This window comes from Malania oleifera, chromosome 8 (assembly GCF_029873635.1).
Source record: "Malania oleifera isolate guangnan ecotype guangnan chromosome 8, ASM2987363v1, whole genome shotgun sequence".
In the NCBI taxonomy this organism is placed as follows: Eukaryota; Viridiplantae; Streptophyta; class Magnoliopsida; order Santalales; family Ximeniaceae; genus Malania; species Malania oleifera.
Genome location: NC_080424.1, coordinates 48443569 through 48454132, shown reverse-complemented (window position 1 = coordinate 48454132; position 10564 = coordinate 48443569). Strand labels below are relative to the sequence as shown.

Here is a 10564-nt window from a genome sequence, read left to right as displayed (position 1 = left end):
TTGTTTTCTTTTGACCACTCCAAAAGAATTTTGTTTTGCCTAAGTGTGTAGGCTCATGTTCAAGACTTTTTTATTTTTTATTTTTTAAAAAAATTTCTCTTTTGCTTTTGATTTTTGTCCCCCTATTTTCCCTTCTCAAACAAAGTAGGGTGCCATTATATAGTATTCTACATTGCGCTAAATCCTAATTTTGAAAAATGACCCCCAACCTTTTTTATTTTTATTTTTGATACATAAACTATTTTGAAGAAGTCGGGTAGACATCTTTTTACAATATAAACTCTTTTACACAACAATTTGGACTTATATATCAAAATAAAAATTTATCTTCATTTTTTAAAAAATGGTATGAGGAATATATTAGCTCAAGGAGAATTGAAAATAAGCTAAAATCCTAAGCTTAAATGGAGTCAAATTTAGGAGTGATTACTTGAAAAAAGAAATGCATTTTATGCTTTCGAAAAAAAAAAGCATTTTGTGCATTTGAATCCATACAAGTAAGATGTATTACTTGGAGTGAGCCCTAATGATATGGGTCCCATATTCTTTTAGTGGATCCAACCGTTAAGAGGTATACTTGGTGTGAGCCCTATCGATGTAGGTCATGCATTCTTTTAGTGAGTCCAATCGTTAGTATAATGTTTTTGTCATTCAGTGTTTCTTCTAAATCCTATGTGAATGAATTGTCCTTTACAAATCTTTCTCATTTTCAATATAAACAAGAACAAATTAAACTACATATTTAAATTTGCGAAAATCCTTGAGATTTTAAAAAGACAAATAATTTTACAGAAAATGACCTTTTAACTCACAAGCAAAAAGCAAGTGATATATAGATTCAAGCATTACTCATAGAAAATCTATCTTCTTATTGATTAGATTTTATATTGATCATATAAAATATATATTTAACAAAATGTCCATTATACTTTTTGAAACGTATCTTTTATCGATTAGTTATGTGATTTACTTAGAATCAAATTATCATTAGAATACCTTTGAAAGCATTGATTCATTTGAAATAACTAAAATAATAATTGTTGAATGAAACAACTATTTCTTACATTTTTTATAATAATTTGTTCGGTATTAGTATGTTAAAAAATTGCAAACTTAAGTTGTAGTAGTATGTGTATACTACTATTTTTCACACTATTATAAATAAATAATATTTTTGCATAAATAAAAATAAATAATACAAAAATAGAAGAGTTAGATTTTATTTTATTTTTTATTTAAACCCAAACTATAGATAAAAGAATTGTCGTCAGACAATATAATAATTGTCATCTAAACTTTACAGCTAACTTTATTTCCTAGGAGTTGGTGCATAGAAGGGATAAAATGAAGAATAAAAAACTTACCTTATTTTATTTATTTACATTACCTGGCTTGTCTTGGACGCATTTTACAATGATTATATGCATTTGATTACAAAGACTCATACAAAAGAAATTGCTAATACGAATAATTAAGAGAGTCAAGTCTTTTTATTTTAATAAAAAATATGTTTCATAGAATTTTTCATCCAATTCATAAAAGGCCAACTCTATTATTCAACTATAAACTAAATTCATAGCAGTACTTTGAACAAACGTAAAATTAAATAATTTCATACGATTTTTTCTAAGTTTTGTTCATATATATATATATATATAGTATTTTTTTAATGTAAATAAATTAAATAATATACATGCATGCGTTTGCGCGTGTGTTCGCATTGAAAATAATTCAAATAACATGATGCAAAATTTAATTTTTTTTACACAAATTTTGTATAAAAAGACTCATAGTTCAATAAAAAGTCAATTATGTCAGTCGGTCAATATTAAATTATTTTATTTATCGAAAGCCGATTATGTTGAATTAAGCAAGAAGAAGCATTCTATCTCTTATTTCATAAATTTCTTAAATTTAAAATTTTATGAATGACTCAAAATTTTGTTAGGAAGAGTCCATGGATAGACTTGATACGATAAATGAATACCAATTTAATTCAAAAGTTTAAATCTATTGGATCTTAGTTCTAACCGTGTATATAAGCACCCATCATTCACTCGCACTCATCATCTATTCAAATTTTCTAATGTGACACAAACTTATAAATAAAATTCTAAACAAATTTAGTATCGATGATATCTTTTTTTCCCATCTTGTGCATGATTTTTTTTTTCTATTGAACAAAAAGTGATAAAAAAGTAGTCAATAATTTCTAGATCATGCGGTTGGAAGCCCCTCACGATGTACATGAATTGAGTATGGGTTTCTACAAAACAATGATTATGAGTTGGCGCAAAGGACAAACCCTAACCAACATCCCCACGCCAAGGTGAAGCAACACAGAGAGAAAGAGAAAATGTAATAAACTCACCAAAGTCGATGGGGAAAATGAGCATCCACTTTTTGGGGAGAGGTTTGGTGAAATGTCTGGCTCAGCTCATCCCCTCCTTTCCGATTGAATTAAGCGGACCAAATCCCCTACTCACTCCACCATCTTTACTCCTTCTCCCCATTATATATCTGCACATTCCCATGCCCCCATCCATTCATGTACCAAAACCAAAACGCACACACGCACACCTCTCTCTCTCTCCAATGGCAATTTCTAGCTTTGAAATTAATGCATGCATAGTCTACATTTTATGCTGGGTTGCGCCAATCTTTGCAACAGTTTACACAGTCGGAGACGCGAGCGGTTGGACTAGTGGCTATGATTACAGCACTTGGACCACCAGCAAGACCTTTGCGGTTGGCGATAGTTTAGGTTTCTCTCTTCTCACTTATAGTATATATATATATATATATATATATATTTTTATGATTCGTATTTCCGTTCTCACATCTGCAATCAAGGCTAATTGTTCATTTATTATTTTTGGAAAATGATTTGACAGTGTTCAACTACGGGAGCAGCCACACGGTGCAGGAAGTGAGCCAGACCGATTACACCGCTTGCAATACAAACAACGCCATTAACTCGTACACCAGTGGCCCCACCACCATCGCCCTTAAGACTGCCGGGACCCAGTACTTCATCTGCGGCGTAATCGGACACTGTAGCTCCGGGATGAAGGTCGCCATCACCGTCGGGGCCTCAGCGCCGGCGTCGCCGTCGGGAACGCCGTCAGGACCCTCCACCACCACCACCCCATCGCCGCCGACAACCACCGGTTCCGGCAGGACTCCGTCCTCGGCGGTTCCGCAATCTTCTTCGGTGACTCGGCCGTCTCCATTTGCAGCTGCGTTAACAATCACTTGGATTGGATTTTTAAAGATGATTTTGTCGTAATCTGGCCAGGATAGAGGCAGTGCTGTCCCCGATTGATCGATCGATCTGTTGATGTGATGAATGAGTAGGTTATTTGCGATGAAGAATATTAGGAGTTTGTGATGTTCATCTGCTCGTGGTTCGTGATTGGGATTCAAATGCCGTTTCTGTTTCTTTTTTCTTTTTTCTTTTTTTTTAATATCTAAAATTTTAAATTTAAGTCTCAAATTTTATGTTTTCAATCATACATAATGTGAACGAATCTGATCGTACAGCAGTTGGGTTTATAGAGATCTACAAAAAGATGTACTTGATTTTTTTTTAACTTTTACATAAAGAAACTAAGAACTTAGAATGCATATTGTCAAACATAGCATATAGGATGGGGTTGAAATTCGTGAAAGAGTTTTTGCTAAAATTGTGGCTTAAAGATATTCACCTTTACAATTTCCACGCAAGATAAACCGGTAGACTTATTTAGGAGTTCAGAAAAGGACTCCTACTTCCTCAATTCATTTTCCAAATTCGTCCGTCAATTTTTTTTATAAATATTTTGTCCTAATTTAAAGTTTGAAAAATATTTTTAAAACATAACAAATATATAAAATAAAATTCATCTTTGCCGAAAAATGCGTGTTGCCATTTAGGTTGTGGACTGGAATAACAATGAAAGTTGAATACCAATTATGTGGTTTCCATAATAGGTCGAGAAAAACAAGGAGAGGATATGGGATGAAGAAAATGCCTATACGCATTCATCTATAGTCGATAAAGAGGTAAGTCGTAAGTGATTGGAGAAACCTTATTCCTTTATGCCTTCTTCTGACCTTAAACAATCTTATTGACTTAAACATTGAAAGTTTTCTTAGAGTCCCATATTGATTACCCTCTTCTATTTCTCTTATGTTGGATTCAAATAATTAATTCATTGGACTAGCCTGATTCAGCGAAGGTCTCAATTCTAGATTTGACTTGAACCAGTTCTGACTCGGCTGACTTCATCATAATCGAACAGACTCAATCAAAGTAGGATTTAGTTACTTATGAGTCAACCTAGCGCCTTATTAACTACATGGTTGGTACATAAGAATGGAATGGAATCAAGGGGAATGGAATCGAATTCATTACTTGATTTTGTTATTCTTCCCGTTTAATTTTTCATTACATTCTTTTTTTTTTTTTTTATCTTTATTCAATTCGCAAACCAATCATGACGTGCAGTTTTAAGAAAAAAAAAATTGTTACAACATGGTAAACACAACCCGCCTTATTTGAAATTGGACATACTCTTCTCGAGACACCAAGCCGCACTGCCACACCAACTTCACTTTGCCAAATAATTTCCAAGATAAGTGGTTTATCATATCTGGCCACAAATTTTTTGGAAACTCGTTTGGGTAACCAATATTTTGGTGACTGTTTAACAAGCCAAATAAGTATATATAGAAAACCAAACCATTGGTTCCCTAATTTGTCCTTTTATTTTAGAAAATAAAGTTACCACTTTTTTTAAACAATTTTTGAAAAGGTAAAATAGAGGAAAATATTTTGAAAACATATTAGGTTCAAGAGTACCTTTGTGAATAGGGAAGGTAATACTTTAAATTCCTTTTTATTGAATTCAAAGAATTACTATCCTAAAACACTTATTTCATGAATAGTTACCATGCTTATCTTGTGTATATGTATGTATCTTTCTTTTTTGAAAAGCAAATTTTTGAAAGAAATGATTGAATTTTGAAAAAAAAAATTAAAAAAATCATATTGAAGAACTAGATGGTTGACGACTTATAGAGGTAAGTCGAGCATCCAACGCAATTCTTTATTTTATTTTTATACGTTCATTCGTTTCATAAATTTACTAACCCTTAAACCCCTTTGAAAAGACTTCATAGGATTCATACAGAGGACTTAACCTCAAAAGTCTTACTTCTTAATGCCTAATCAAAAGACATACAAACATGCAAAGAAATTAGAATTTAGATGACTAGATTGACAAAGTAGAATGCCTACATATCCTCAATAGTGAAATCAGACCATCTATTATTCCCAAAAAATATTTTAAATTTCAATGTTAAAAATATTTTTTGGGTTGTTTTATTAAAAACTTTTGAATTCGCATGATTTGGCCGGTTTCTTTCAAAGGAAAACTCGCTACAAAAAGAATGATTTTTAGTGACAAATTTATTAGTGACAGATTCAATTTTGTCACTAAAAGTGGGTATTAGTGACGATTTTTGAGAACCTTCACTAATAGTGTAAGAATTAGTGACGGTTTTAAAACCTATCACTTATACGACACTATTAGTGACGGTTTTAAAACCGTCACTAATAACTTCGTCACTACAAATCGATTTTCTTGCTCAAACTATCGCGGGAAACCATTTTTCACGCATAAATTATCTCAGAAAAATATTAGCGACGATTCTATGGGTATTAGTGACAAATGAAATCCGTCACTAAAAGTCGTTATTAGCGACGACTAGGTAGTCGTCACTACTATTATTATATTAAAATATAAAAAAAATATAGTTAACACTATTAGTACGAATTTTCAAAATCATCACTAATAACTTGTATTAGTGACGGTTTATTGTCATCACTAATAGTTTTTTTTATTTAAAAAATTTAAAAATAATTTTGTAAACAATAGTACTGACGGTTTAGATTCGTCACTAATAGTCTTTTTATTTAAAAATTGTAAAAATAATTTAGTTTACAATATTAGTGATGGTTTTGGAAGATTTTTTTTTTTTTACTAAATGAGGGCGGCACCTCCATTTATTTATTAATATACCCTCACTTTTGGTGGAGGAACATGGTTACAAAATAAGCAAAAGGGAAATTATAGAAAATCCTTCCCAAAAAATAGCACCAGCAACTAACCAAAGCAAGACAACAAAACTAAACATAACTAACAAAGAAAATAAAAACATAAACACAACCAAAAACAAATCAAAATTCACCAAACAAAACTCTAGAGTTGAACTAATGATGAACGGAAAGGAGACCCCACCTATCCATCCAAAGAATACCTTTCAGATAACGTGATAGAAGGTGTTGTTTTTCGTAGATTACATTGTTTCCCATTTCTCCTTCTTTAGCAAAAAAATCAGTCGCACTATTGTCTTCCCTATATTGATGCATTACCATGAAGTTCACTCCTTCTAACTCCACCACGAGCTCCTCCCAAAAATCCCAAAGATACCACAAAGTACATCTACCTCTCTGAAGCCAATCAACTACAATTCGCGAGTCGCTTTCAATAATCACATTAAAATAATGCAAACATTTGCATAAACGAATTCCTTTCCTTGATTGCTTTTAATTCTGCACTGTTATTCGTACCATTACCAAAATAACTTGAAAAAACTGCTTTTGCCATACCATGGCAATCCCGAATAATTCCTCCACCTCCTAAAGTACTCGGATTGCCCCTACAACTCCCATCACAATTAAGTTTTATCCACCCTGCTGGAGGATTAACCAACGAAATAATTTTTTTAGACCTGTCGCAAATTCCCTTATGCTTAATTTGAAATTCATTCAAAATCGTAATGTCCAACTTCTTCAATTTTTGAAAAGAATTAATGCTCTCTACTATAAAACTAACCCAATTTTTTGGAAGATTTGTCACTAATAATATGATACTAGTGACGGTCTAGATTTTTCACTAATAAGCTCTTTATTTAAAATATATAAAAATAATTTAGTTAAATATATTAATGACGGTTTGGGAGGTATTAGTGACGGTTTAGATTCGTCACTAATACACATAAATATATTTACCTGCGCCGCTTGGCTTTTCCCCAAACTCCCTTATTTCCCTCCTTTCTCTATGTATTTCCCTCCACGACTCCCGATCCTCCTTCTTTCCCTCTTTTCTTTCCCTGATCTATTTCCTTTCTCCCCTCTTGATCCTTCTCTCTCCGTGATAGCCCCAACCCCTCGCCGTCGCCGTTCGCCACAACCCCTCACCGTGGCCGTCGCAGCCCCTTGCTCTCGTCGTCCCAGCCCCTCACCTATCACCGTTCATAGAGCTCCTCGTTTGTCGTCATTGCAACCCATTGCCATTGTCGTCGCAACTCGTTGCCATTGTCGTCGCAACCTCTCGCCGTCTATTTTAGTGCCCAATGATTCCGATAAGGTTTTGGTTCCTCTTTTGCCTCATTCCTTTCTTTTCTTCTATGCTCCACTGGCTCGAGAAGCATAAAAAACATATTCTTAATGAGCGTCATACGATTTTTGGGTTTTTCGAAATAGGAAAAAAATTACCCCAACTAATCTGAATAGTTCATTTGAGATAATAGTGTGTTGAAATTCAAAATTTTTATTTTTCGTGTTTTTATGAATGTTCTCTGCAACTAGATACTGCATTTAAGGTTATTAACCTCAAAGTGGGTCTAGATTGTCTTATCTTCTTTTGTGTGCTTGTGTGCATGCTTTGATTATTTTGTGTAAGGTGCTTATTAATAGTTTTGTACTTAGAACTCAGAAGTATATTAGTTGCATTGAAGCATCATATGTGGAATGCTTGGCTCCTAGCTCTATGCGCATGAACTTGTTCTGACTTGGGTAGTCATTTTTGCTATGGTCAATGTTGTTTTGTGATGTGAATGGTTGAAGGCATGAATGGTAAGGTAAAACATATTTCCCATCTGGTGATTGATAAGACTTATATAACTTTGCTATGGTGGGAGTGCTTGTTTGTGCTGGTTTGATATACTGCACCATTTTGAATCTCTAGTTTTGTGTGTTTCATAACTGCAATTCCATTTGGACAATGATATTGGGATTAGTTCACATAGAAAAATGACCATAAAAAAAAATCCGTAATGTTCTTGCTACTTATAAAGCTCTACATATAAAGCATATATGGTTATAAAGCAAGAAGGCTTGGAGCAAGGTTTCCTTATCTAGGATGCGGTGTCCAAACCTAAACTTAATGAAGCTTAGGTTTCCATTGTGTTTGGATGAAAGCGCTTTTGGTGTTGGTGTACCTAGATGAACTTGCAATGGTGGCATTGCTTACCTGAAAATGACCTATGGTCTTATTGGTGTTTATCTATTTTATATGATACTATTATATGATATGTCCCTTTTCATTTCTCTTTTACTATGTAATTAGCCTAGCAAAAAATAAAGGTGTATGTTGTATTAGATAGTTCTTCATTTGGGTTTCTATTTTAGAATGTCCTGGAATATAAAATAGTAATTAAGCTTCATACTCAAAATCTTTACTTGGAATTTTAAATGTTCATTCTATAAATTCAGTTTATGACTTCCTTAAAGCGAATGAGTTAAAATTGATGAAAACAAACTCTTGACTCTTGTTTTCTTTTTTGTTTCAGCTCTTTAAACATGAAAATAGAGTCAATTAAGTTTTCTTTTATGACTTTATGCTTTATATGTTGCATTAATATGTGATCAAGTTACTAATTATGCAGGGGGTTGGTGTAAGAACCCGAACCGTAATATATGAATTTAAATAATTAAGAGAAGGGTAAAATGGAATTTAAGTAGGCTTCATCGATGAAGCCAGAGTTCATCAACGAAGGATTAGTAGTTCTCGGTGACAAATTTTAGGTGCTCATCAATGAGGAGAAGCCGAGAGGTTTCGGGAAACCGGGAATCTCAGACTCGTCGACGAGGTCACTGCTTCGTTGACGAGGTGTTTACATGGGCTCGTCAACGAGGACGACATTCGTCGATGAGGATGGCTGAATCAAAGGTACTATAAATATATATTTAACTTACTTCTCAGCTAAGAAATCTCATTTAATCTCTATATCTCTCTAGAAACTCAACCTACTCTCCCTCTCTCTAGATTTCCTCATCGTTTGTTGTGGGAAACGTTGATCCGAAGTTACCACGAGGATCGTGGAAGGATTCTCTACAAGTTCTACGAATTGGATTTTGGATTCGAGCATTTTTGGGTTTTGACGTAAAATCGAGGTAAGACTTAGTTTTCATTTTCGTTATAGTAGTTTTGTAGAGAATGGAGTCGTGAGTATATTCTCTATTGTGGGTTGTAGGTTTTGGAACTCGATTCACTGTTTAGGGGCCTTGGAGTTCGAGATTTGCCATTTGGGGAAAAGGTAAAGGGATTCAATTTATGTCGGTTATTTTTTAAATCGGACTCAGTGGAATTGTGGTCCACGGTACTGTGTGCATTTTGGTTACTCATTTGGGGGAAATCTAATGGGTAAAACTATGGGTTTTTCATGATTACAGTTTTGGGAAAAAGGGGGTATTGGGTTGCATCCCTAGTTTTGTTGGAAAAATCGTATGTATATGATGATTTAAACTGTGTAAAAGGGATGGCCATGCCTTGACTTTATTTAAATTGTATATATTTAGAAAACTATGATTTTAGATTACCAAATGGGTGTGGTATGTTTGGTTATATGAGCATGCATAGTTGTGTTTTGTGGAATGCAGTTGGAACTAGGTTTTGAGTTGTTCCAAGTACTGAGAGTGTTCAGCTCTATATTCGTGGGCGTATGAAATCACTAGGCTATGTTTGGCAAGAGTTTACGACTCTATATTTGAGGGAGTGAGTCTTACCAACTGATCACTGAAGGGTGTGGATCCACCAGTTTGTGCCGGAACGATGCCATGGGAGTCTGGGACTAGCCATGTGTCGGTGACGCCGTGTATCATGGGTCGGCTACGGCTGATGTCGATTATCGCGGGCCGGCTTCAGGCCAAAGGGTGTGACGACACCGGGTTGCTTGATCATGTGTGTGTGTGCTTTTATGCACTGCTGTGAAATTAGTAGTGGAACTGTATTTAACTATGTACGTGTTGTGTATCATGATAACACTCAAATGCCACACACCGATATAACATGTATTCTTCCTTACTGAAAGGTGTCTCACCCCTACTGTATGTACATATTTTTAGGTCCTTCAGGTAACCGGAGCTAACTTCTTGGTGTAGGGGCGTAATGGTCGATATACCGCAGATAACGCTTGGGTAAGTGTTAGGACTTTTGTTCTCGGGTTGTCATTTTGGGGTATGGTTGATAACCAGGTTTATGTTTTGTGCTATGGAGCTTGGACTCCTATTGTATGGACTCTGGTATGGTACTATATGTATATATATAGAGAAACAATTTTTCGTTATGTATATGATTGTATATGAATGTGTATAGGGTGTCTGGGAACCCCACGGGGTTGGACCCTCATTCATCATACTATATCTTTGGTGATTTGTATGATACAGGTATAGGCTAGATTACTATTTCACCCTTGGGTCCCATTTATGGGTTCGGGACGTGACAACTTGGTATCA

General features: G+C 34.4%; 1 protein-coding gene across 1 annotated transcript; it reads left to right on the top strand.

Annotated features, from left to right (window-relative positions):
- Window positions 1-2297: 2297 nt before the first annotated feature.
- On the top strand, window positions 2298-3627 carry LOC131161975 (blue copper protein-like). Its single transcript, XM_058118056.1, has 2 exons — window positions 2298-2764; window positions 2895-3627. Exons 1-2 carry the CDS (start codon window positions 2380-2382, stop codon window positions 3287-3289), a joined length of 780 nt encoding a protein of 259 aa, XP_057974039.1. The 5' UTR covers window positions 2298-2379; the 3' UTR covers window positions 3290-3627.
- The last annotated feature ends 6937 nt before the right edge of the window (window positions 3628-10564 follow it).

Bases quoted from the DNA above. Each gene is read 5' to 3' on its own strand.
- LOC131161975 (XM_058118056.1), top strand. From the start codon at position 2,380: ATGGGGAAAATGAGCATCCACTTTTTGGGGAGAGGTTTGGTGAAATGT. The intron at 2,765-2,894 runs GTTTCTCTCTTC...ATGATTTGACAG, and splicing joins TGCGGTTGGCGATAGTTTAG to TGTTCAACTACGGGAGCAGC.